Genomic DNA, 27,630 nt, shown 5'->3' with positions numbered 1-27,630 from the left:
TATTCTTGTAGCTGAGAAGTGACCTTGATATTTTAGACTCTTAATTAAACTTCTGGTATTTTGTACAAGACTGTTGGAAACTAGTCAGCTGTTTAGGCTTTAACAAGTAGAGTAAATGGAATCTCATGCTAGCCTTTCATCACCTGACAATCTCTTCACCTTTCTGAAGACCCTTGTCATCTTTGAGAGAATTCAGAAGCCAAAACCAAATGACTTTCTTGTCTGGTCTGCTGCTAGTTAACCATCCACAAATTTCTGATAGGGAGGACTTGAATGCACAAATGCTGCCCACCTCTGATCTGTATGTATTTTTTTTTTTAATCTTTCCTACTTTTATTATAATACTTGCAAAGTGAAGCAGTAAAAATGTAGTCTCTCCAACCTTATTCCTGTGAGGATAGTACTATTAATGATTTGTGGATACTTTCACAGGCACACATACCAGCACATAAAAGCATGCCTTTTTATAGGGTGGTCATGTTCTATCATACTTATTTCATGATCATTATGAAATTAAATTACCTCCGTGAGAGCAATTTAGGTTAATTTTGCATGTGTCAACACAAAGGTACTGTTGTGTGTGTGTTACTCCTGGCCCTCCTTAAACAGATGGTAGCAGGCATTGTTCTGTACATTACTTTCTTAAAGTTTTAACATCTTGGATATTGTGTCAACTGGTATGAACTTTTAATTATTCTATAAGTAACAGTAGAAAGTGACAGTATGCTGAGTCCCTCAAGTAGCTAAATGTTAAACAGAGGCAAAACTAAGTTAATTCACCAAGTTGTTCGTGTGTGGCCATGATTGGGCACAACTCAGGATAGAAGGACCAGTTGTCTCAATTTGCCTAGGACTTAAGGGTTTCCCAGGAAGCAGAACTTTCAGTTCTCAAACTGGGGCAGTTGGTCACCCCAGTGTAGGGTTCTCTGCCTACCTCTTCTAGGAACAGAAAGCCTCTCCACCCTTACCAACTTGGCAGAATCTAGCTCTGCTTTGGCTTTCATCTGGATTTGTGATAGAGGAGTTGGGGAGGTGGTAGCTGAATGACCTGATTCAGACCTGAGTCCTAAGTCCATCTGTTGCTTGGCCTGGTATCTTGGGTCAGCAGAAACCAGTCTTTGCATTTAAAACCTATGATTCTAGAACCTGCAGACTCCCAGCATTTCAAGATTTGTGCTTTATTGATGTTTTTGTTTATAAAATAATTTCAAGGCTTTACAAGTTTTGAGGCGAAAGGCAGAGATATTTGCCTAAGGGGGAGATCAGAGGTAATAATAAATTGACAGAAAGAAGGGGAAGAAAGGGGGATGGGATGGCATATGTGATTCCAGCAAGAGGGCTTAGTCCTCTCATTCAGAATGTAGTAAGGGGATGCCATCTGGGGGAGCACAGCAACTGAGTGGAGCAAGAACATATGTTGCCAAAGTTTTGAGTAATGTCCATGAGGTAAGTAAGCCACTGTAGAGCACCAGCTGAATTGAGTGGTTTGGTCGAGTGCAGGTAGCGGCTGGTTCCAGTAGTGTATCACAGGTACATTGAGTTAGAGTGGCAGGATGGCCTGGGTGGGCTAGGTAGCAATTTTGACTTCATCACAGCACAGGGCTGTCTGTGTCCTTTCCTCAATAGACAACTGTATGGTGAAAGAAGTGGAAGAGTATAGTGAGGCCCCTAATCCCAGGAGTGTTGTCCTGGGTAGTTACAGCTTTGAAGTTTCTTCATTAGCCACTTCTGTGTTAGCCAGGAGCCTTTTAAAATATAACAACCTTTGAAAAGGCAAACAGAAGGAAAGAGATTTAAACACTCATTCAGTGACTACTTAGAGCTTCCTGTTATGTGCCAGGTGTTTTTATTAGGCACTGGGAATAAATACAGTGCTGTACAACACCAAGTGTCTGCCCTTGTGGAGCTTATACTTAATGAGAGACATATAAAAGTCAGATAGGAAGAATGTGCTGGGAAGAAGAATGAGCAGGGTAAGAGGCAAGAGGGTAAAAAGAGGTGCCATTGAAGCCAGAGCCTGCATATACTATTGTGCAGGTTGTCCACTGCATGGCTCAACGAGTTTGTGGATTACTGAATTATGACAATTTTCTGCATAATGGCAAAAAGACATTTTGATGTAGTGGCTTTTAATTTTTTGATTTAGATGTATTTTCATTAAATTTAACAGTGCACTGATTGGGTTAGTAATGAGGCTGGTGGTTTCTGAGGAGGTGACATTGAGCTGAGACCTAAAGGTTGGAAGGAGCTATCCCTTCTCCCTTCTCACCAGTCTGTATTAGACACAGTTTATCTCAAGATGACACTTAACTGTGTAGTTTGTAGAGCAGTACTGATTGTGACCTTACAATATCCCGAAAGATTTCTGCTTTCAGTTGCCAGGGCTGGGAGATCAGGGGCAGCAGGAGAGGGGCTTAGAGGGAACTAGCTAATTGACACTGGCAGCTTTCTAGGCCAGTTAGTGGGTCACTGACTAAGAAATTCTCCTGGGGAAATCCTTGCCACTCAGTGGCCCCTTGGCAGACAGGTCTTCCAGCATGGGCATTCAGCAGTCACAAGCTGGCACTTGCCTTATAGGACATAATCAAATCACACTTGCCTTCACCTCACTGATGTCTCCTCGAGTCTGGCTCCCGAAATGTTCAGCATCTTAGGGTCTGGACTGGAGCTTCATGGGCAGCCACCTAGTAGGCTGGGCTGCACACCTTTCAGACATATTGCCCTGTCTGGTGGTCTTTGCCCCAGTATGCTGGCTCTAGATGACATGTTTGTGCTGGGGTCCTCTGGCTCCCCACAGAGGCAAATGGTGGGAAGACATAGCTGGAGATGGTAGGTAATGCCTGTCATGGCTTTGTCATCTTCAAAAGAGAAATTGCTGTATGTGAATTGGATTTCACAGAGGGACACTGTGGCCCACAGGGCTGGAGGCTACAACCACGGTGTGTGTGGTCAAGTTGCTCTGGCGTTCATCCTCTGATGGCCAGACCAGGGATCTGTACAGGATTCTGGGTCCTGGAGAGCAGAGAGGCAGTTTCTGGAGGCATCTCAGTGTGGAGGAAGGCTCAGTACAGATGCTGTCTTTGGACAGCCATCTGGCCCTCTGGCACCATCTGCTGGCTGAAACCAATCAGTGTTGGTAGTTCTTGGGGATTGGTCAGGACCAGACTATAGGGCAACCCCATACCTGTGCCTGCCTTCGATCCAGCCTGGCCATTCTCAAACCACAGAGGGCACCCACCTATCTCCATAGACTTTCCCTCTGGGGAAGAGGTGGAGTAGAGGGTAGCCCATGCTCTTCTGGGAAACTTTGACTCTTCTGTTGTAAGTCAACCAGACCTACTTCAAATTCCCACTTCCCTTCTTTGTGGCCTGGGGCAGGCTCTTATCAACCATCTCAGCCTCTTGGGCAGGCCCACTCTGACTTGACAATCCTCCAGTCTAGCCTGGGCCCACAGCTCTCTGATGGTGCTGGGTACAGGTATGGGTCAGGAAATTTCTTCTGTACCATTTAGGTTGGATGTTAAGAGCTTCCATGACAGTTTTCGAAGGGTGGGTCCATAGCTCACCAGGGGAGACACTGCACTGGCTGGCTGTGATAGAAGCAAGGAAGCCGGCGAGTGACCCTTTCTGCAGCTTTGTTTAATGCCTCAGTTGGACTCTGAAGCCCTGGATAGATAAATCCAACCTGGGCACAGTGGCCTTGCAACAATCCCCCCCTTCCTCCCTCCCAAAGTCTTCCATTATGCCTGCAGCCTTGGCTGTGGAGGGTCAGGAAGCCATGTGGAGGAGAGGCTACAGGGGCTCAGTGTTCCTTCAGGAACTGACACTGGCACTGTGCTAAGCACGTGACATACATTTTTCACATTTTCACACCTCCCCCTTTTTACATTGAGTTATGAACTTGCATGCAGTACACAAATACAATTATAGCTCAGTGAATTTGCGTACATTCATATACCCGTGAAACCACTACCTGGATCAAGATAGGGACTTGCCAGCATCCCAGAATCTTCCCTCATAATACCTGCCTCCCTGGCAAAGGGAACAATTATTGTATCTTCTCTAACCCACATTAGATTTTGCATGTTGTTAGTCTTCCTTTCAAAGGGCTCATACAGTAAGTACTCTTGTGTCTGCCTTGTTTTGTTTAACATTGTGAGATACATCCATGGTTTTATCAGTAGTTTCTTTTTCACTGCTGTTTAGTATTCCATCATATGACCATATAAGTTCATTTTTTCATTTGACAGTTGATGTATTTGTTATTTCTATTTTTTTTATGGACAAAGTTGCTGGGAATATTCCTAAACATATCTTTTGGTAGACATAAGGACTTATTCCTAATGAGGATTACTTCAGAATTGGAATTGCTGAGCCATTGGGTATATGCATGTTTAGCTTTAGGAGATGCTGTCAATTTTCTGAAGTGTACCAATCTGTATTCCCACCAGCAATGTGTGAGAATTCCAATTGCTCCACATCCTTGTCAATATTTGGTATTGTTACTCTTATGTTTACCCATTCCAGTGATTGACTAAATTAATTTTCACAAAAATCCTGTGAGTTAGGTATTGCTATAAAGCCCATTCTACAGACAAGAAGATTGAGGCTAGAGAGAGGAAGCCACAGATCACACGATGTGAGCAGCAAGTGGGCAGCAGCAGGTCTGCATGACTCCTGTGCACCATGGCCAAATGAAATTGTAAAGTCAGAAAGTTCAGGTGTGCCAAAATGATAGCTCTCTTATTTTCTTAATTACTTTCTATGGTACTGATTTCCATTTGATAGCAGAAATATAATCTGGTCACTTCAGTCAAGTGCCTGTCTGATCACTCAGTCATTTCAGGGGTTGACTCAGTCAATTTGAGGGTTTTGCTCCCTCTTTTGCTATCCAGGATCACAGCTACATCCTAAGCTTATGTGGTCATGGCATAGAGTGGGAGGTAAGGAGGCTGGAGATTATCTGGTCCTTGGTCATCATCCATCTTCCTCTACTCAGGGAGGCAGGCAGGCAGGCAGGCAGACATGACACCTGCCAGTTGTGAACTGTCGTCTTTAGTTTCTGCTGTGCCTACAGATGTCTGGGTTTGTGTTTTGCTCTCTGGCTTGGACTGTCCAGACACATCTAGTTTCAATTTGTGCCCTTTATTACATTCCACAAGCCCCTTGCTGTTTCTCTAGCCCCTCTTTGAGCCACTTCTATGCTGTTTTAGGATCTGAGGATATACTTCAGTGCTCCTTGGGATCCTTACACATACACACTAGGCACCAGCCTGAGATGCTCCCAGGCCCACCTGCCCAGGCACCCCAAGCTGCCATTTCTACTTCACTGCAGCCATACTTTCTCATCTTGGAAGACTTTAGACCTTACTCACAGACCAAGGCACAGATTTTCATCACTCTCAGAGCTCTCAAACCTATCTGGGGGTCCTAATCTCTCCCTATCCCTGGGTAGTGGGAATTAGGGGAGGGAGTGGGACAGAGTCCCTTCTCAGAGATCTGTCCCAGTAGCTAACTGCAATGTTCTCCTTGCCTTAATTTTTTCCCCATCCCCAGCCTTTGGCTCTGGTATTATCACACCTCCTTCTTCCCAACTCTTCTGTTGCTGGTATAAAATTTAAGATCTGAATCCTAAGCCTCTTGGGCTTTCATTGCCCCATAAAACTTTCTCTTTTTTAATGATTAATAGATTTATTTAAACAGTAGTGTATATAGTCATTATTGCCAGACTTAATATGAGATGTTAAATGTTTGATCAAATTTTCCTTCCTGGATAAGTTGTTCTTTCTTATCTCTGTCAGTTTTGAAAACATAATACCAGAAGAAGAAGGGCACAATTCCAAATAGAGCTTCTAACAGGGGGTCTTGGGAGTGGGTCTGAAATTTGAATAGACATTTCCTGATTTTGTGTAGATCCAGCAAATCAAGGCAAGATCTTTGATGACCCCTTGGCGGCTGGGGTCATTGTACTGAAGTAGGTACTCCTGTTGAAGCTGGGATCTTATGGCCAACAGCTCGGCTTGTGCCTTCCAAGTTTCCGGAGATATGTAGTATTCAGCTGAGTCAAGGGTAGTGGGCAGGGTGGCCAGGGGCAACAGCTTGTACTTGGGGAACAATATCTTGGCAACCGGGCACTCCATAAAACTTTCTTGGGCTGAAAAGCTTTGGGTTTCAAGAGTTCATTTTGCAAGTCAAGATCCAAGAATTTAACTTTTTTTCTTTGCATTCAGCACTTTTTCCTCTGGAGCAATAAGGTGGTCTGATTTTTAGATGGAAGGCTTAGACTCTTGCAAAAGGGAAGGAGAAGGGGCTAAGCAGAGGAAGATGAGGCTCGGAGAGGTGAAATAACTTGCCCAAGATCACATAACAGAGTTCCTGTGCTTACAGCTCTACCAGGTGAGCAAGACAGAGAAAGTTGACACAATGGCAGCGTGCAGCCAGGAGATCTTTGACCATGGGGGCTGGCTTACTTCTTAGCTTACATGCTGTCCTATGGGCTGGAACACACATCCAGAGTCCAGGGTTGGTACCATGGGTCGGTGCCTGAGAAAGGGAGTTTGAACTGAATTCTGGGCAGGAAAGTCCCATTTAGATCCACCGAAAGGATCGATCCTCATAGGAGTGCCCCTGTGAACCCTTTAAAACAGTGGAACTCTATTTACAAAAGGAGATCATTTCTGGAAATGAATTTCATCATAAAAACCAGACTTTCCCACATGGACTGCTTGAATTTCAGGCCTTTAGCTTCCCTGGAGATAGTACGCTGGGAACAGTTGTAAATCACAAAATACTCCTGGCATTTGAGGAAAGGGGCTAAAATTCAATATCTGGGCTGTAGTTGCAGAAACATGGCTGGGGCTGCAGTGGCTGTGTGACACTGGAAAAGTCCCTTCTCTTTGGTTTTATTTTCTTCCTCTATAGCACAAGGAGGTTTTTCATTTTTGTTTTTTGATTTAAAAAAAAAATGAAGATTTACAGTGTTGTGTTAGTGTCAGGTATAAGCACAAGGAGTTTAATGACATGGTGTGTGGAGTGATTGAAGTAAGGACCTCGGCCTTCTCAGGGCCAGCTCTGGGATCAGTGGAATCCCGCAAACTCTCACACCCACACATACCAAGGGGACTCTGCGGGGGCCAGTCCTTTTCGACCTGGGCTGGTGATTATGGACCATTGAGTGGGGATGCATGTTCCCCAGCCTGCAACCATAGTCCTGTAACTGTCTTGTCTCTCCTAAGTAAAGGGGAGAGTTGATTCAGAAAATGTGAAGCTAAATGAGTAACCTTTGACAGACACTGCTGGCCCCTTAGCAGTGCTTCATCACTGATTCCCTACTATAGTGGTTTCTCAACTTATCCTGGGCTTAAGTCACTTGGAGGACTTGTTTAAAAGGCAGAAAAACCTGCCCCTAGGCAACCTGATTCATCAGATCAAGAGTGGACTCATGAATCTGAATTTTTCTTGATCTGATGTGAATTTTTTTGACGTAAAGAAAATTTTGAATAAGTAACACATTTATATGGATCAAAATTCAAAAGGTAGAAAAAGGTATAAAGTAAAAAAGCACCCTAACCCTTATTCTCCAATTACCTAGTTCCCTTCCTTGGAGTCAATTTCTTGTTTACCTTTCCTGAGAGAATCTATGCATATAACATCTATATGAGCAAATGAAACCTGCATTTTAAAAACAAGAATCTTTCGGTGATTCTAATATTAGGGGCCCCTAGACATACGTGGAAAAACATACACCTACTTTATGCCAGGCCCTGAGCTGGATCCTCAGGCTAGATGTATGACCTGGCACTGCCCAGTCCTGCTTAGGATGCTCAACAAGACTACAAAATGCCACTTTGTCTGTCATGGGTGGGCGAGCAAAGGAGATTCAGGGGGCCTTGACTTGAAGACTTGAAGCTTGAGCTAGAGGGCAGGGCACCGTTGTGGAGAAAAAGTATGAGAACTGTAGGTCCTTTCATCTTCCTGTCATCAGCTGTGGCACCTGACAGACACTGGATACCACAGCTTGCAGACAAAGACCTGGTAACCCAAGGAGCTGCCTGGCCTCCCTGCCCAGTCCAATCCCAGAAGAGCTGTAGGCCTCTGATTTCCTTAGGGGGCCCTGTGTGGAAGTGCCTTTTGTCTCTTTGGCGTCAGGAATACCATCACGTGCCCGTTGGTTAGGTGAGCCTGGCGCCTTAGTCTCCTAGGGAGGGGTGGCAATATTCCCTAAGCAGAGCAAGGTAGAGCGGGTCAAAGTCCCTGACTGGGGAGGGTGGGGCTGGGAATTTTCAAACTAACCCTTTACTCTTAGAAGTTGGCTTCATCCTAGGGACCCTATCACACAGCATTCAGGGAGCATCCCATACAGAAGTTCTGGGCAGGCTAGACTCTGGATGCCTGGTTCCACGCTGAATCCCCAGCACTGTGTACTACTACCACCCCTTGTTCCCCACGCCGCCCTACTCGGGCATTCATATGGGCTTAATACACTTTTGCTGAATGAACGGATATTCACTGGCAGTTAGAGGCCTCCTCTCTACACCTGGGGTTTCCCTGCAACAATGGTTATTTTGGACTGGAGGCCTCTTCAGAAATCAGTGATGGGAAATGAGGGTTAAGAGTACCGAAAAATCCTTGCTCTGCCACTGAACCGTTCTGAACCCATTCGCTTCCAAATAAAAGAGAAAAGGGTACCGGTATTTCACCCCATGAGTTACTGATGGGAGTTGAGCTAACAACTGTTAGGTTCAGGGGAGGACACTGAGGCTCTGAGCGGAATCTCACAGCGCTGACTGAAAAGGCCAGCTCCCATTCTTTCTCTGAGCCCCAGTTTCCTCGTCATGAAAGGGGAGACGCAGACAGCCCCTTGGCCCTGCACACACATAACCAAACTCTCCAGCGGCTTCTAGGCTCTTTGGGACTGGGGTCTTTAATTCGGCTAGGACAGCCCCCGCCTGAGGGATCCTCGCAGGCCGTGGAGTACCCCAGCCAGTCCTCGGTTCCCGCTTAGAGGAGGGCGAGCTGCGCTTTCGAGGGTGGGGGTGAGAGTCCAGAGCTGCTGCGCCCCGCCCCGCCAGGCCGCTTTTCGCCTGGCCCGCCCAGCCTGCAATCAGGCGATCTCGGCGGCCAGCCCCGGCGGCTCTGTGACGCCACGGGCCCCGGGGTCCTCGGCGCCTGCGCCCGCGCCTATAAAGCTAGACGCCGCGCCGCGCCGCTGAAGTGGCCTTGTTCTCTGCCTTTCTCTTTTTCTGTTTCCTGACGCCACCCTCCTCTCGTCAGCCTCCGGCCTGCCGTGTCTTTGAGACCTAACACCGTGAGTAGCCACCGACCGAGCTGGGAGGGGCGGTGGCGCCGCTGACTGGAGCTCTTGACCGCACCGCTGCGACTTTGGCCCTGCTCGAGGCCAGAGGCACTTGGGCCCCGCCGTCCGTCAGGCCCGGTGGAACCCGTTGCCGACCCCATTCTCCGGGAGGTGCGGGCGGGCGGGCCCCTTTTTCCCACCCCGCCCCTCGACTCGGCGAGGCCTCCTCTAGCCGCGCGTCTTCACGTCGCCCCGTGGGCACCCGGTCAGGCGGGTGGGAGAAGGTGCGAGCGAGCCGGTCCCAGGATTGGGCCTTCTATGCACTGGACGACAGTCAGCCGTCGCGGAGCTCGTCTGAAGGCCCACGCTGCGGCTGGGGGCCTCCCTTGGCGTCAAGCCTGCCCGCCCCGGGAACCCGAGACGTGGATGGTGGTGGGGCTTTTAATAGAGTTCCCTGGGGCGGCGTGAGCGTGGGCATGTGTCCATGTTTGTTGTTTTGGTGTCCGGAAGGAGCGTGGCAGTGATAATCGGGGAGCGCTGGACTCTTGGCGTCCATCCTTTTTCGCCCTTGTATCTGGCGTCACTAGTCCCCATTCCTGCTTAACTGTGCTGGGGCCAAATCTTGCAGAGAGCCGTCTGCTTCTTCGGAATATTTGTTTCCTTTTTTTTTTTTTTTTTTTTTTTTTTGCCGTAGCCTGCGATTGCTGAAACAACTGTTGTAATAGCAGATGCCATCGCCATAGTGGTGTGAGTTTCGGGGACACTAAAACTTAACTCGAGGTGCCTGGCTTTGAAGGGGTAGGACGTTCACCTGTTTTGGTTCACTTTTTAATGGAGACTTAAGGCTTGGGTTTTGGGTTATTAATTTTTTCATCAGAGCGTCACAGTAGAATGTTTCTGTGTAATGGAGCAGTGTAGACTTAACTCTGCCCTCTAAAAAGAGGTGTCAATTTCTGGTTATTTTAAACAGGTTTTTTAAATTATGATGATAGAACCCACCTCATGCCAGCCATGGAGGGTGATTTAATTTCCATGTACAGGAGTTTAAGGAATTGAAGGAATGGTCTTGAAAGCATGTTAAATCAAAATACCATCCATTAATATCTGAAAACTTTGCACTGAATCCCATCTATTTAACACTAAAAAAAATTAGAATATCAAGTTTAGCACTACAAAGTGCATCGAATTACAGATTAAGTGATTGCTTCCCTGCTATTTATTTAGTAAGATCTCAACCCCCATAAGAGTAACTTAATACACAAATTTGACTATGACTAAGCAGATCTTGCTGTTTATCAAGACTTAGTTGAAATACCAAATGTTTGTCTTGCTTAAAAGTAATTTTATCACCTGCATTGCCAGACTTGTGATTCTGTAATGTTTATTCCAGTACTGTGGACCATAAAAAGAACATAGAATGTTTTATGGTTAATAATTGGGCTCACATTAAAATACTTCTTTGGGAGTATACCTTATGTTACAGCCTTGTCACAGGGAAGGTCCTCTGCTCTTTGTCCTGCATTATTGGCAAGCACTGAGCAACATGGAGAAGTAGACATTGAGTGAATTGAAAAGTGAAATTCTCTCCAACCATGGATGAGTAAAAGCTGGATATTTCAGTGGCTGGTTTTAAAACAGTTACCTTTTTGCTTCCTTGCCCTATCAGCTTGTCTGTTTTGAGGGTTGAAGACAGTTGTCTGGGAAGAACTGAATGACTATTTTTACTGATTTAATGGGTCTTTAAGTCTTGGAACCTAAAATAGGCTCAGTCAATGTTTCAAATGCCAAATTCTATACATTTAGGTTATAGTGACATCACAGGATTATGAACATCTCAGAAATATGGGCGTTTAAAATCTATACTTGAAATGTAAAGAGGTCTTGAATTTTTACAGTCAGGTATTGCTGCCCTTCCCCCTTGTGCTTGTTCCCCCAAGAACCTGAAGATGGTAAAAAAAAAAATTGCTGGCTTAAAACTTTAATTTTAAAGAGGTTTTTTTGTTGTTGTTTTTGTTTTGTTTTTTTCCAGGAATTCCAGTCCTTTGAAGTTAATTGCTTAATTAACTTTTATGTAAGCGATGTCTTTTTCCTAATGACTCATAATTAATCTGAGTTAATAAATACATTTTTGGAGTAAGTAATAGGTTTTTACTATTAAGTTTTGGGCAGATGACCTCAGACTTGGACACCTGGACAGTCAGTAATGAAAGATAAAAAGGACTGAAATTTGTTACTTGGTTTAGGGAGTTAGATCAACATCTGCTTATCCTTAAGTATTTTATTCTCTTGTATATGATTTTGCATTAATCTGAACATAAATATATCTTGATCTTCTCTTTGGATCTGAGTTCATTTTTCATTGGGAAGTCTCATTATGGGGAAATTACTGTCTTATTTAGTAGCTTTGTTTATTTTGGTCTGACCTCCCTCAGGTTTGGAGGTGAGGTTAATTGTGGCAGTTAACTATTCAAATAGGAGCAGTCAGTATTCATGAAAGCAGAAAGGCAGGCAAAGAATAAATAAGTCTACTTTAGATAAATTTGACATCAAAAATATAAAGTGTTAACTCTAAAATTATATCGGTAATGAGTTCAGTGGGGCAGGGCTTAAAAGCTTCTGGTCTTAGGAGTTATATTTTGAAAAAAATTTTATAGAAACGCTTGTATGGTGACCTGTGAATAATCACTTGGAATGTTTTCTAGGGTTATACACTGCAGGTCCTTTATAGTTAATAAGTTAGAGGGCTTCTAACAGCGTGTAGTTGATGAAATGTCATCTAGAAGTAATGTCTCTTAAATTTAAAATTCAGTGTGATACCTTTTTTTTTTAGATGCCTTCAATTAAGTTGCAGAGTTCTGATGGAGAGATATTCGAAGTTGATGTTGAAATTGCCAAACAATCTGTGACTATCAAGACCATGTTGGAAGGTAAGTTTATTAGAAAACCTTGGTCAGGGGAAAGGGAAGGAACTGTGTATCTTGAGATAATCTGTGAACATTGAGTCTATACAAGTAATAATCTGTCATAAAATGCTCAAGAGTATAAAGGGATATAGTTTACGTTTCTTTTCTTTAAAATAGTAACTGCATTTTTCTGGTACAGGTGACTTTTTTCCCCCTACATTGTCTGAATTAATGAGTTTTTTCCCCTTATTAAATAGGTAATACCATAAGCTAATACTGAAATGGTTTCCAAGCCTTACACAATGGCCTGTTTCTCTTTCATGTAGATTTGGGTTCACAATTTCTAATGACAAAACCTAGAGCCTTTGGAAAAGAGATACCTTATATATGGTAGCTAAATAGAGCACCTTGTTTCAACAGAGAGAGTAAGCTGAGTAGATTGTAAACTGAGGAGATGTCTTTTTCTTTTTTTTTTATACCGAGTTTTCTCTCATCTGTTCTGTCATTCCTTTAAAACTGCTACAAAGCATATATGCAGTACATCAAAGAAGGCAAGAAAATGGGTTTTGAAACTTATTAGTTAATGTGGATCTCTTAATATTGTCAGTGGGCTGCTAGACGTTAATAGTATATGGAGTTTCTAAAATTGGTGGAAAAAACCTTAGTAGTAATAAGAATGTTCTTCAGTGCAGTCACCTCCCTGTGTCTGCAGGGGATTGGTTCCATGGCCCCCTGCGGATACCAAAATCTGTGGATACTCAAATCCCTTATATAAAATGGTATAGTATTTGAATATAACCTACATATATCTTTCCTTATACTTTAAATTGTCTCTAGGTTACTTATACCTGATAACACCAGTAAGTGCTCTGTAAATAGTTGCCTGTGTGTGGCAAATTCAAGTTTTGCTTTTTGAAACTTTCTGGAATGTTTTAATTTTATTTTTTAGTACTTTGTATCTGTGGCTGTTTGAATCCATGGGTGTGGAACCTGTGGATATGGAGGGCTGACTGTACTCAAATATCAAAAGTTTTTGTTTCTCTATATATTATAGATATTTCAGTGAAGGGTTATGTGCTGGTGAAAAGAAAGTAGGTGAGAAATGGGTTTTGCCCTTGAAGGATGTATAAACCAGGAAGGGAGGCAGACATTAAACAAGGCAAACTGTCACATGATATAATTAGTGTATTAATAAAGTTGTGTGTGAAATAGTGCTGTGGAAACATCTTGGCTGATGTTATTCTTTAGGTTTGTGGAGAGAATGTAGTGTATCAAACTAGTGAGGTGATATTTCAAATCTAGTAAAGTAGACAGGATTTTTTTTTTTTTTTAAGGTAAAATAGGTTTTTAGTTGGGGTTGTGATTGTGATACTGTACTTGGTAGAGCTGAAGAACAGATTTGGGAGAAATGGAAAGAAAATGACTTTGGACTTGGACATGTTATATATTTATGAGATGCCTTCAAAAGATCTTTGTAATAAGCTACTAGTCAGTTGAGTATGTGGATCTTGGTCCCTGAATTGTAGACTGCTGGAGATAGACTTTATTTGTATGGTGGGTTATGGGAGTAAGTGAGGTTGGCAAGTGGCTACATTGGGGTAGGGTGGGGTGTTAAGAGTAGAAGTCAGAGGTGGAGAATCAGTAAGGTGGGGTTTGTGAAAGCTAAGGGAGGCATTTTGAAGTGACCAGAGTGATTATCAGAATTATATACTGCAGACTGGTCATTTAGGATTTCAGAGATAGTAAGTTAGAGGACTTCTAACAGCAGATGATAGGTGTGGTAGAGGCAGAAGCTCAATTGCAGTGGGTTTGTCTTCTGTTTTCTAATAGAAAATAAAAGCTCAATGTTAAGTTTTGTTTTTTTTTTTTTTGGTAATTGACAGCAGTCATGTGGCACTTATAATCCTGTACCCTCGTAACTTACATACATAGATTGCTGCTATTAAGTTGTAAACCCCTTGGTACATCCCACAGTCACTGTTCATCAAGTACCTGTTGAATGAAGAACTATGGTATGGTCACTAATAAAAGTGTGAAAGCAATCCAGGGGTCCCTAAAGGCAGGTGAGTAAGGCTTTATCTAGAAGATGTAGAAACTGATACCAAAACTGCTGCCTGAATACTTGCTTTGGCAATGAAAGTGTTATTTATTTCATCTTAGTTGGTGCCTGGCACACTAATCTGTCCTGTGCTGCTTCAAAGAAGCATTTGCCAATGTAAGAACATAGGGCTTCTTGAAGGTTTTCCACACCAACTTTGATCACTGAATCACTGATAGACAGCAACAGTTAAATGACTCTTTGCTTATATAGCATTTGGGCACCAGGGGTGAATGGCTTTATCTTAAGTACACTGGTTTATATAGAGTTCTAGCCTTTGAGGATTGGAGTTTGTTGAAACCTAATCACAGGATAATCAGAAATGAAAATCTTGGCATGTGTGTTCATAAGGATTGACTGATTTGTCCAGGTTCAGGGTATGGTATCAGGATACAGGTGTTTTTGGAAAGTCCTAGAAACTAAATGGCTTGAAGGAATGACTGTTGAAACTTGTGCATTCAGTCTAAAAGCAAAAAACATTGCAAATCCTTAGTTTAAGTGCTAGAGATGTGATCCTTTACAACTGTAAGGCACTTATTTTTAATGTGACTTAAGCCTTCTTCCTAGTAACATTTAGATCTAAATTAGCTGGTCTTCTGTATTATATTTCTTCTAATATGTTCATTTCCCAAGCACAAATTTTTACATAATGTAACTTCTCTCCCCTCTGATTAAAAATATTTCATACTAGATCAGATAAAGCATAAGTGACTTGATCCAGATGAAATACTGTCATTTTATAGTTTTACTCTAGACTGATCAGGAAAAGGCATTGGTGGGAGGAAGGGAAGGGTAGATGAGTGAATCCACCACTACAGGAAAATAAGATACTTTTTTAATCTACTCTCATCTTTACCACTCCGCTGGAACTAGTTGTTAAATTGATCTCCGTGTGTCAAGTGGATCATTTGTTTTATTTCTCATCTAGACTGATTGATAGTCTTTGACAGTTGATCAGTCCCTTCACATTTGGCTTCCAGGATGCTTGTTACTTACCTAACACACAGCCTTCTCTCTTCCCGTCTTTAAAGCCTTCATTTCCCTGAGGTTTGCTTACTCTTTACTATATGCTCCTTCATTTCCCTTGGTCACCTCATGTAGTCTCATAGTGTTATAAATCATTTATACATCAGTTCTCAAACTTACCTACAATTGTCTTTTCATTTTTAGACTTGCATTTTTTTAACTGCTTCATCTACCATTAGATATTTAATAGATATCTCAAACTTATGAAACTTAGGCTTGTTAATTCTCAATTCTCTGCCCTCCAAAATGAGATCTCTGACAACCTTCTCCATATTAATGGCAACTCCAGGGGCAGCTCCATCCATCTAGTTCCTCGTGTCATAAACCTTGGCCTTCCCTGACTCCTCTCACATTCTCCTTTCTTTCTGTTGGCAAATCCTATTGCCTTTACTTTCAAAATTCATACTATTTCTTTTTCCATAGCTATAAACCGTTTACAAGCCACTTGTACTTGCCTGAATAGTTGCTAGTGCCATAATTGTTTTCCCTCTTTTCCTGCTGCTTTAATACAGTAGCCAAATTGCACAAGGTCCTATTAGGCCTCCTTTTATTGATTTCATCTCCTCCTTTCACCCTGGCTAACTCTGCTCTTGTAACACTAGATTCCTTATAATCTTTAGAACTTTCCAGACACTCCCATCAGAAGGCCTTTGCCTTTGCCATTTCCTCTGCTTAGGTGTTCTCTCCTTTAGTTGTCATTTTCTCTGTAAAGCACCCTGTATCTAAAATTGCAACAGTTCCTCCCATCCTCCTGTGTTCATTGTTGATTCTTCACCGCCTAGGACAGCACCTGATATTTATTAGGGACTCAAATGTTTGACTCAGTACTGACCGTGTCAGCATAACTGATACTCTGCTACAACCAATATAGTGCTATAGTAACTTTTGAGTAAGTATAGCTAGTAACTCTAACCTTGGTACTTCTGTTGTGTAACTTTCTTTGGCAGCTCTTTTTCAGTTGTGTAGAAACTGAAGGACATTTAGTTTCAAAAATGCTCTTATTTAGAATCTTTAAGTAATATACGGGTTTTAAGTTTTTTCTTTGGAGCTCACCAGCCACTTTGATAATCTAAAAGTTAGGCCTTTTTGCCGGAGAAACATAATAGGTTCAAGATTATAGGTAATATGTACATGACAAATAAACACTAAAGGGTGTAAGTCCCTCAACCCATTTTCTCATTAACTTTCATAGGCATAATATTGTTAACAGTTCCTTATATATCCTTTTGGAGGTATTTTAATTATAAATATATAAGTATGTTCCCATTTTTAGTCAGATAACATTTATCTTTTTATATCTGGCTTTTAAAAACTTTTAATCCTGAAATCATACCAGTATGTATGGAGCTGCCTGCCTTGTTTTTGTCAGTGGCTGCATGATCTGTTGTGTGTGTATATGTACATCTTTGGGCTTCAGATTTTAATAGACTGAGATGCTGTTACTTTTGCAATACTTTACGTTGTTTTATTTTTCTAAGTGGGGTCCATCTAGAGAGTTTGGTATAAAGAGTAAGGATAAGGTTCTGGCTTTAATTTTTTCCCAGATGACTGCTCAGTTATTAAATCACTTTTCCTCCTAATTAAGAACTCTCTTCATACAATATTTCTGTATTTGTGTACTCACACAACTTTATATAGTTTTGGGTAGTTCATGGAGCTGTTGTTAGGAACCACCAATTTTAAATGCTTTTTAAGACAACTTTTCTTAATAAAGCACTTTTTATAGTCTTTCAGACAACATGTCTTGCAAGTTACTTGTCTGAAACATAGCCAATGTTACAATGGCTTTAGGAAATGATGGCAACTGTCTTCTGGTTTTCTTAGATTTGGGAATGGATGATGAAGGAGATGATGATCCAGTTCCTCTACCTAATGTTAATGCAGCAATATTAAAAAAGGTAAGGTAGCAAACTACATGTATACATATGCATTCCTTTCTTCATTTAGCAATATCCTGGTGATCTTTCTATAAGATAGCTTCCTATAAAAAAAACTACATAGTACAATTACGACTGTAGATATTTGTTGTGGTTTGTTTAACCTGGCCACGTGAATATTTAAATATTTAAATTGTCTAGTCTTTTTCATTAACACATTTAAATTATTGTTTATTGTATTACAGTATGTGCTTAGCAAAAAGGAGAAATTTTTGTATTGTTTGTCCACTGAATGGGTATGCCTCAGAAGGAGTTTGAGAACAAGAAATATGTTTTGTTTGTTTGTTTTTTCAGTTGATCACCTTACTCTGTTTCTAAGCATAAACAGCTCTCTACATTCAGTAGGATTTTAGTGTTTCAGAGGATATGACTCCTTAACAGAGCCACCTGTTTAATTGAATGCTTATCTGCAGAAAGAGCAACCAGTTTCCACACTTGAGGGGGAAAGCTGACTAGGCTTAGAGGTGGCAGTAGTCAGTAACAGTTGGCTCATTGCTGAGGGATTTTCAGAGGTCATTAACCATACACAATTTCATCTTATGCATCCTCTTGACCCTAACATGAGATGCAGCTGCACTGCATATTTTTCCATATTCTTACCACAATTGGCTATTACCAATCTTTTTAATATCCTTAGACTGGGTGTGAAGTGATTCTCTAAGCCTGAATGTTTTTTATATTTGTGATTGGCCATTTATGTTTTCTTTATTGTCCGTCTTCCTTTGCCCATCTTTCAAACAGACTTTTAAAAAAAAGGTAGTGAAATACACATAACATAAAATTTATCATATTAACTTTTTTTATTTTAAGTTTTTTAAGTGTACAATTCAGTGGCATTAAGTACATTTACATGGTTGTGTAAATCATCACCACTAACAATCTAGAGAACCTTTTCATCATCCCAAACTGAAACTACCAACTAAATAAGAATTCCCCAGTAGGACCTCCTCTAGCCCCTTGTAACCACTATTCTGTTTTTTTTATCTTTATGAACTTTGACTATACTGGGTACCTTATAAAATGGAATTGTAGAATATTTATCCTTTTGTGTCTGGCTTATTCTACTTGGCATGTTTTAGAGGTTCATTTGTTTTGTAGTCTAGGCTTTTTATAGGAGTTCTTTATATGGAGGTTCTACTAATTTGCTTGTCATATGTCAATTTATAGTATTTTATGGTTTAGAAGCTTTGTATTTTATCTAGTTAGATATCCTTTCTGACTTCTGAGCATTGTCTTGCAAATCAACATTCAACATTATGCTAATATAAAATGTTTCTGAAAGGACTTTTGCTTGCATTCATTCAGATGCCAGGCATGTTTTAGGTGCTGGAGGTATAGCAGTGCACTAAAGAGACAAAAATCTCTGTCCTTGAGTTTAAATTGTAAAGATGAAGGGGCAAATGCACAACATAAAAAATATGTCAGCTGGAAAAGCTGTGGAATATAAGAGGATTGGTAGGTGGGGAGTTGGCTATTTTTAAAATAAAGATGTTCAGGAAATGCCTTACTGTGAGAAGCTGATCTTTGAACAAAGACATGAATATGTGGGGGAAGTAAATTTCTGGGCAGTGGAAACAAGTGCAGTGACCCTAAGATAAGAGTATACCCCGTCTTTTGAGGAAAGGCCAGGGAGCTAGTGTGGTGGCTTGAACATAATGAACAGGCAAGGAAGTAATAGAAAAGGTCAGAGTTACTGGGCTGGGTGATATAGGGCCACTTAGAATAATTTTTTTCCAACCTATTTGCATTATCAATTACAATTATTTAAACTTAAATATATTTACTAATAATATAATCCAAAAACTAAAATATGCAATAAAATTTCCCTTCCTTGTCTCTCATCTGACCAGAAACTCCATCAACGTTAATTTCTTACCTATCTTTTTAAGAGTTCTTTAATGCCAATATGTTACTAATTACTTTCTTAAATTACTGGAACTTCTTAAAAAGCTGTTAATTTAATTAAAGCCCTTTATGCTTGGCTTCTCTTTCTAGAAATAGTTCTTTCCCTTTTTTTTGTATCCTGGTAGTAAATTTCTCAGCTCTCTCATTTTCTCTTAACATATTCATTCCCCTAACATTATAATATGAAAAGGTTTAATTATACAGAGAAGTTAAATTATACAGCAAACACCCATTTTCCTACCACCTAGGTTCTCCAACTGAACAGTTTCCATCTACATTGTCTTTATGATGTTACACAGTCTAGCTAATCAACTTCCAGAAAGTTTTAACTGTAATATGTTCATTCCCCTACTAAGAGAACATTGGGCTTTTCCTGCTTTGTTCTTAAAGCAAATAGTACATGTCAAGGGTGTTTAGAAGTGCTTGGTAATAACGTATGCCCATACTCAGCTTCACTAGGTATTCCTAGATTACTTTTCAAAAGGATTATACCAATTTACACTCTACAGGAGAAGAGTTCATGTTGCCCTCACACTATTGCCAATGCTTAGTATCAACATTTCAATTTTTTTTTATTTTGGGGTGGGGGGTGCAGTCTAAAGTAGTATCCGACTTCATTTATGTTTTTTGCATAGGTGCTTTTAATATGGTCAAGTATAGTAATCTGCATGGTTCACTGTTACTAAGATCTTCTACCCTCTAGGGTTGTGCTTTTCAGGCTTGGCTACTAACTGTTATTCAAATTGACTTATAGCTAGTTCTTAGCCCAGTGTAGGAAAAACCTTGCCCCCACAGTAGAATGAGTACCTTGTGAGAAAATGCCACAGAAGAATGAACTTTTGTTGTTGTAGGTTATTCAGTGGTGCACCCACCACAAGGATGATCCTCCTCCTCCTGAGGATGATGAGAACAAAGAAAAGCGAACAGATGATATCCCTGTTTGGGACCAAGAATTCCTGAAAGTTGACCAAGGAACGCTTTTTGAACTTATTCTGGTATGTTTTTAAATGCATATTATTTGATATTTCTAGTCCAGAGCCTTTATCACTTTTTCAGTAAGAGTTAAATTTGTTAAATTCACTGATACTGAATATTAATGCTCTCTAAAGTCAATTGCAGTGCTATATTTAAATCTGTATATCAGTAACCACAATAAAAGTAAATGGTCTAAATACCACAATTAGAGGTTAGAGACTATCATGTTGGATAAAAAAGCAAGACTTAGCTATTCAGTCTGCAAAAAACTCACTTTAAATATTAAGACAATTAGGTTTAAAGGGTGGAAAAAGATAATAATCATAAGGAAACTGTAATGACTACATTAAAGTAGATTTCAAAACAATATTACCAGGACTAAGGAGGGTCATTGTGTAATGATAAAGGGTTCAGTTTGTTATTAACAGAGTACGTAAGAATCCTAAATGTCAATCTACCTAAAAGCAGAACTTTGAAAAAGTGAAGCAAAAGCCAATAGAAGTCTGAAGGGTAAATAGGTAGATCTACAATCATAGTTAGAGATTTTAGCACCTGTTTCTAAATAATTGGTAAAACAAGTAGACAGAATCAGTGAGAATGTAGAAGACTTGAATAACAACCAGCTTGTCCTGACAGACATTTTAAGAACGTTGTATCTAATGAAGCAGGATACGTACTATTTTCAAGTGTATACTCCCAAGATAGACATGTTCTGGGCCATAAAGCAAGTCTCAAATTTGAAAGGATTCAAGTCACACAAAATGTGTTTGTTTTCTGATCACAATGGAATTAAATTAGAAATCAGGAACAGAAAGCTGTCTGGAAAATCTGTAAATATTTGAAAACTAAATAACACATTTCTCAGTAATCCATGAGTTGAAGAAATTGAAAGAAAAATTAGTATTTTAAACTGAACGGAATTGAAGCATGACATGAAAATCTGTGAGATGCAGCTAAAGTAGCATTTAGAGGGAAATTGATAGCACTAAACACCTATATTGAAAAAGAAGAAAAATCTCAAATTAGTGATCTAAGCTTTTACCTTAAGAAACTAAGGAAAGATGAAATTAAACACAAAGAAAGGGAGTAAATATTTTTGTCAGGATTTGACTTGTGCTTTTGTGTGCGCATACGCACACAAAACTGTCAGTAGTGGCCATTCTTTAACATTTGAAGTAGTGTGATTTGTTTAAGGCAACACAAGGACTCAGGATTATAGAAGTATAACAAAGAAAGGGACATAGAAAAATCTTGCACAGAAGAGTTTGTCTTGTTATTTATTCTCTAATTTCTTAAAATTAACATTTCAAGCTTAAGTAGGTATGGATTGTTATTCACTAACTTTGGGTTTAATTTAAAACATCAAGTATACTTTAATGAAAATAACAATTACTTTACAGGCTGCAAACTACTTAGACATCAAAGGTTTGCTTGATGTTACATGCAAGACTGTTGCCAATATGATCAAGGGGAAAACTCCTGAGGAGATACGCAAGACCTTCAATATCAAAAATGATTTTACTGAAGAAGAGGAAGCCCAGGTAGGTGCTCACAGCTTGTTCTTGATCAAATGCTTTTTAAGAGAGACTAAATAATAACATGCTAGGAAAAGAGGTATCTATATCAAGGAATCATGACCTTACTTGAGGGATAATAGGTACCTTCTGTGGGCTAAAAATATTCTACTTTGTCTCTTAGTCTAAACGCTTAGATGATATTGCTCTTTTATAAACATAAGAACGATTAGTTTTCAGCCAGAGATGCTGTTTGATATTTATTCCTTAGCAGTTACTAGTTGTGGCACCTGGACCTTAAATGTAAGCCATAAATATTTGACTTCACAAATGCAGGCCCTATGAATGACTGTATGTCAGTTTACTTCAGAGCAGCTTAGTGAATGGGGGAGAAATGAATGACTAGAGGAGAATGATTTTGTTGATGCAGGTCAGTTCTGGTGACCAAAGCTGTAATTGCTCATTGCCTTTGACTTTTTTGATAATGTCAGCAGGGCACAATAAAACCTGGGGAAGCAAAGAATGGTGACCTGGAAGTGTATTCCTAATCTGATTTTTCTGGTTTCCATCTGTCTGTTTCTGATCCACTTCGCAGGCTATTGATGAATCATCAGGTGGTAGTGTTAGGAAAGACTATTTAATTTAAGGCACTTCCTTATATCTGTCTCTTCTAGGTACGCAAAGAGAACCAGTGGTGTGAGGAGAAGTGAAATTTTGTGCCTGATGCTGTAACACTGTAAGGATTGTTCCAAATACTAGTTGCACTGCTCTGTTTATAATTGTTAATAGTAGAAAAACAGTAGACAAATGCAGCAGCAAATCAATTGTTTCAGCAGAATATTGTCCTCATTGCATGTGTAGTTTGAGTACAGATTCCAAATGTATGGCTGAATTTCTTCTAGTATGATCAAAAGTGTTTTTTCTTTGCTCTGAATAAAATTGAACTGTGGGTTCTCTATAGAAAGTGGCATTTTGGGCTTTCCCTCTTTTTGTAAAGCGATTTCTGCCTAGTTTATTGTCCAGTTAACTTTAGTGACTTTTAAAAGTTGGCATTGTAAATAAAACAACTTGCAAAAAGTTTTCTGAAATAGAATTAACAACTTATTATCATTATTCGTATGTTGGAAACTGGAAAAATGCTACTTGAGGTAAATGTTCTGAGTGGGGTTATTAGGATGTCTTCCAGCTTCCTGGAGTCAAGAAGTACCACTAATACTGATTAGCCTGTATGTAGCAAGGCTTCCTTAATTGGATCTGAGGACTCGTTTTTGCATTTTTAATCTTCTCAGCTTTGAATATGTTGGCTAGAGACTCAGTTACTACTCAGTTTGTGATTTAGGGGAAATATAACTAGACAGTTTGTTAGCTTTTCAATTAAGAAAGACACTTAACCTATGTGGTGTGTCATCTTTTTATAATCAGTGATCCTACGTGGGGAAAACTGTTCACACTACTTGCATGTAAAAAGTAATTTAACTTTTAACATTAAAATGTGTGGCAAAATGCAGAAAGCATCCGTCATGAATGCAAGATACTTTCAATAAAAAGTAAGTTACATAGTAGGTAGTAAATGGTTTGTTTTTGTGTACTTAAATGTGTCTCTTTACTTAAAAGAGTTAAATTTATATATGGTTGGTTAGCTGGAAAAGTCTTGCAGGCAATTCACAGCCTAGCTCACTAGAGGCTGCTGACTTAATAATAAGGTTCTGAGAGACTCTGTCTCTTCTAACTGTCATTGATAATGGTTCACTGGAACCACTGCTTCATTTCATAACTGGTGTACTCAGGCACACCAAACTGCACTGCTGTGGTTTCTGCCTCTTCCCTACAGTAGAATGAAGTTTTCTTGATGGCTTGAGATAGCTCACGAAATGTTAATTTTTTTTTTCTTTCCTCCTCGGGCTCCTCTTTTCTTCCTTTCCCAGTTAGAATCACCTGTATTCACATGTAGTCTTAATGTGCTATCTTCATGTTTATTGTGCGCTGTTCTTGCTTAGATTATTACTTGACAGTTAGTTTGCTTTCATTTCACCCATTGTCCCAAATTTACCTTTTTAATAAAATCCCATATGCTGTCTCACATGAATCACCATTTGTTTGAACCAGAGAAAGCATACTATACCCTGTGTATGGGTAAAATCCAGCCCACAACCTGTTTTTGCAGTCTGTGAGTTAAAAATGGTTTTTACATTTTTAAAGGATTGTTAAAAAAATATACACACAGAGAGACTGTATTAGACCAAAAAGCCTAAAGTATTTACTCTCTGGCCCTTTACAGAAAAGGATTTCCAACCCCTTAGGCTACTTTTGGGTCCCTGATTCCCTTTACTCAAGAAGTAAGCTTGCTTTTCCACTTGTCCTGGTTTTAGTGGGGAAGGTAGCAGAGTTCAGTTCTAGCTAGGGTCTCTCATTTCTGCTGTTTCTTGCTATACTAGTCAACTCTTGCAAAGAGCTTAACTACCCTAAGTGTATCCCTAGCAATATCATAACAAACAAATCTTTACTGAAAGTCCAGGATTACTAGCATGTGCTATATTTAATTTAAAATTAAAGTATCAGCTTCAGGGAAGCAGGAGCCTATTACTGTTAACTCTCTCTCAATCCTATGACACCCAAGAATTGTTAGAATTATAGGACTAACTAATATATTTAAAGGATACTGGAGTCTTTCTGAATATGTAGTATTGAATGGACAGACAATATAGTAGTTTAAATTTTGTTCCTTTCCTGACTTTCTGTAGACTTTGGCCCTAGACTTTACCTTTTTTTTTTTTATTTTTTTTACAAGTTTTTATCCCTAGTAGCCAAACCTGTCTTTAGAGATACACTCACTCCTGTCTAGCCTCTTACTTCCCAGTTATTCTAAGTTCATACTGTAGCATGAAGCCATATTGTGAGGCTGGAATCCTGCCTCTGCCTCTTAGTGCTTATCTGGTCTTGGGTAAGTCGGAAATAGTAGCCATCTGTCATGTGGTGCTGTTGGTGATGAAGACTCCTCTGTGACAGTCCTTTGGCTTCTCAGTTTTTCATTGATTTTCTGGGTCACTTGATATCAAAAGTAAACCAAACCCTTTCTGAATGTTACCTTGTTACTTTCTCCTTCATGTTGTCATGGTCTAGGGGTATGTCCCCTCAGACAAACTCTAATAATTCTTACATTGTAGAAGCAAGTTACCTCTTTTGAAGTGCTGTTACATTTTATTAGCTCCCCTTCATAAATCTGCCTTTAAAATACAAAGTAGGTATTGCATTTTCCCAAAGATTTTCAGAGGCATTCCTTTAAGTTACAGATCCCTTAGTGGCATTATAGCTGTGATTTGTTTATTCTACAACTGCTTGAACACACCGGCTGCTGGAATAATTGAGCAAATCTGTATGTAACTAGGACTGCAGCCCTGTAACATGTCATGGTAATGCTAGCAGTAGAAGGAGAGTAGCAGTGAGTCACGATGGGCACATGAATCAGGGCAGGCAGATACTCCAAATCACATGATCTTTCAGTTTACTTAAAAATTGGCGAATCCTGTAATCTGTTTTCTGATCCAAGATAAATTAAAAAATTAGACAGGTTGCCTAGGCTCTTAGTAGGGCAGTTTGAACAGGGAAAGGAAGTGGCTTCCACAAGGTGAGAGAGAAAACTGAGAAAGCAGCAGACCTCTTAATCTGAACGCCCTTAACCTTATACATGTTCCGTCAGAATCTCAGCTTTCAAGACTTATTTAACTTTTGCTCATCTCCAGTTCCATTTGAAGACCTTTGTGATTTTTCTTTTTCTAAAGCTCAGTGTACATCTTACCCAAGTGGGAAGGTACCAAGTAAGTGTTCTCCCTACAAGTTGTTTGCGCTTTAAAAAGATGATAATCTTCAACTACCTGGATTTGTATGAAAACTAGAAGAGAATAAGGGAGAAGATTGGAAGTAAAGGGTAAGCACATGAAATGGTTGAATCCCTGAAGTATAGCTCCTGGCTTTGTGGGAAGTATAAGATATAGTTGCCCTCTTGGGAGCTTTTGGCATAACTAAGGAGGCAAAGCATAAATAAATGAATAACTTCAATAAAAATGTTCTGGGACAGAACAAGATAAATGAGCAAATGAGGGCTACAAGGCTGAGAAACTAACTTGATTTCAAAAGTCAAGTTGGATTTGGTTGGGGTAGAGGGATGCCAGGGTAAACGAGAAAGCAGTGTTCAGGCTGGAACTAGCAGCAGAGGTTGGGTGTCGGTAGGCCTGCTAGAGGATGTAGTCTGGAAAGAGAATTTAGGGTTAGATTGGTGAAAGAATTTTGGTAACGCTCTAGGAAGAGTATTCATTAGACTCATGTCAGGCAGTACAGTTCTTGAATCGTTTTTGTTGTTGTTGTTGTTATTATTATTATTATTATTATTAAAACGGAGTTATCGGGGATTGAACCCAGGACCTCGTGCATGCTAAGCACACACTCTACTACTGAGCTATACCCTCCCTCCTTGAATCTTTGAACTAAAACATTTTTTTAATAGTACTGGACAAAAGTATTCTGAATATTGGGGGTTTTACACTTAGAATCTTGATGCCTTTTTCTTATTTACTGTTGGTAAAAATCACTACCTCCAAAGAGGCAGGGAGAGTAAGAACTGGATGTGTATATTAAGATGAAGAATGATGTTAAGACGTTTAGAACATGTCCCTTGGCCCAGGATTGAGCCATATGGATACCTAAGCAAGGTAGACTGAATGCAATCCTTCCTGTTGAGCTGTCAGTGGATCTGAGCATCGTTGGTGGCATAAAGGTGTTGGTGAAAGGACTCTTTGAAGAGTTTCCAATGTGGGACTTCCGTTTGAGCGATAATTGAGCGATAATTGTTAATTCATGGATAAAATACTTGCTGCCTTGCAGTATTTTGCATTGTTAGCTAATCTGGCGTGTGTGCCAATACTGAGAGTGAGAGGCATTTTGTGGGAGGAATATAGTTGCTCACAACAATATCTGCTTCCGTGTCTCTAGTTCTCGTGACCTTCTGAGACTGCTCAACTTGAAATTTTCAGGAAGTTATTTACTGAGCATTTAACCTGCTTTGTGCCACTGTCTTTCACTCTGAGGACAAGCCTATTCCATAAACGTGCTCTCACCTTCAGTACTTCCCATCTGTTTATGGTGCAAATTAATATTTGTCCTTTGTGTGCCAGTGTGCCATTTCACAACCTCTAACTTACCTTCAAATGCTTTGCAGATATTTTTGCCCTAGGGGGCTTACAGGAGGGGTAGGAATACAAGAAAACTCAGAAAACTATATTCAAGAGTTTCCAGAGTGGCTGTTTGTGTGTGTGTGTGTGTGTGTATGAGAGAGAGAGAGACTGGAACCTAATTCCTGCTCCTCCGTAGTACCCCCCACCCCACTGCCCCTACTCATGACTGCACATGCCTGCAGGAACAAGATTTCAGATAAAGGAATGTGAGAACACCTGTAAAGGGAAGACCTGGTCCAGAGACCCTGGTGAACTTAAATGTGAACCTAAACTAGTAAGTATCTCCCTTATAATGCATAGCTGCTGAAATAACCCTTACCTTGTGTTGCTAGTGACCTAACTCTTGAAGACTGCTAGGGACTGGATAGTCCGTACCCCTAGGACAGAATTTGCCCTTTCCAGTTAACTCTTTGTCTAATCCCATACTGTTCTTAACAACTTCAAAATCTTTCCTGACCTAAGCTGGACTTTTATTTTAGGGACCTGACTATGAGTACATTCCCATCTGTTTTTCTCTGTTTTAAAACTCTCTGCTGTTGGAGTACATTTAGCTATGGCTCCTCTCAAACCCCCACTGCCCATTGTGGACAGGTAGATCAGTAGAGAATTCAGGAGCCTGAGTTTAAAAAGAGGCCCATGGTGATTTAAGATCTGAAACAGAAGGTGACTAGAATAGTTGGGACTGGTCAAGTTGACACAACCTAGGAACCAAGTTCTGCTTGGGTGGCCAGCTCTGTTTCAAGGACCCT

General features: G+C 40.3%; 1 protein-coding gene and 1 pseudogene across 2 annotated transcripts; one reads left to right on the top strand and one right to left on the bottom strand.

The window, feature by feature from the left end:
- Positions 1-5,706: 5,706 nt before the first annotated feature.
- Positions 5,707-6,140, bottom strand: LOC102523385 (annotated as a pseudogene).
- Positions 6,141-9,153: 3,013 nt separating this feature from the next.
- Positions 9,154-23,219, top strand: SKP1 (S-phase kinase associated protein 1). Of its 2 annotated transcripts, XM_032476740.1 has the most exons (7): positions 9,170-9,307; positions 9,990-10,093; positions 12,126-12,222; positions 17,147-17,220; positions 20,016-20,159; positions 21,540-21,680; positions 22,328-23,219. In XM_032476740.1, exons 3-7 carry the CDS (start codon positions 12,126-12,128, stop codon positions 22,361-22,363), a joined length of 492 nt encoding a protein of 163 aa, XP_032332631.1. In that variant the 5' UTR covers positions 9,170-9,307; positions 9,990-10,093; the 3' UTR covers positions 22,364-23,219. The 2 variants fall into 2 exon arrangements, with proteins under 2 accessions (XP_032332630.1, XP_032332631.1); XM_032476739.1 differs by lacking the exon at positions 9,990-10,093 and having other exon boundaries at positions 9,154-9,307.
- The last annotated feature ends 4,411 nt before the right edge of the window (positions 23,220-27,630 follow it).

The sequence above is a fragment of the Camelus ferus genome, chromosome 3 (assembly GCF_009834535.1).
Source record: "Camelus ferus isolate YT-003-E chromosome 3, BCGSAC_Cfer_1.0, whole genome shotgun sequence".
NCBI classification, from domain to species: Eukaryota; Metazoa; Chordata; class Mammalia; order Artiodactyla; family Camelidae; genus Camelus; species Camelus ferus.
This window is presented reverse-complemented; position numbering and strand designations above follow the sequence as displayed.

Coding starts and splice junctions, on each gene's coding strand:
- SKP1 (XM_032476739.1), top strand. CDS start 12,126: ATGCCTTCAATTAAGTTGCAGAGTTCTGATGGAGAGATATTCGAAGTT. Junction 12,223..17,146: donor TATCAAGACCATGTTGGAAG/GTAAGTTTATTA, acceptor TGGTTTTCTTAG/ATTTGGGAATGGATGATGAA. Junction 21,681..22,327: donor CTGAAGAAGAGGAAGCCCAG/GTAGGTGCTCAC, acceptor TGTCTCTTCTAG/GTACGCAAAGAGAACCAGTG.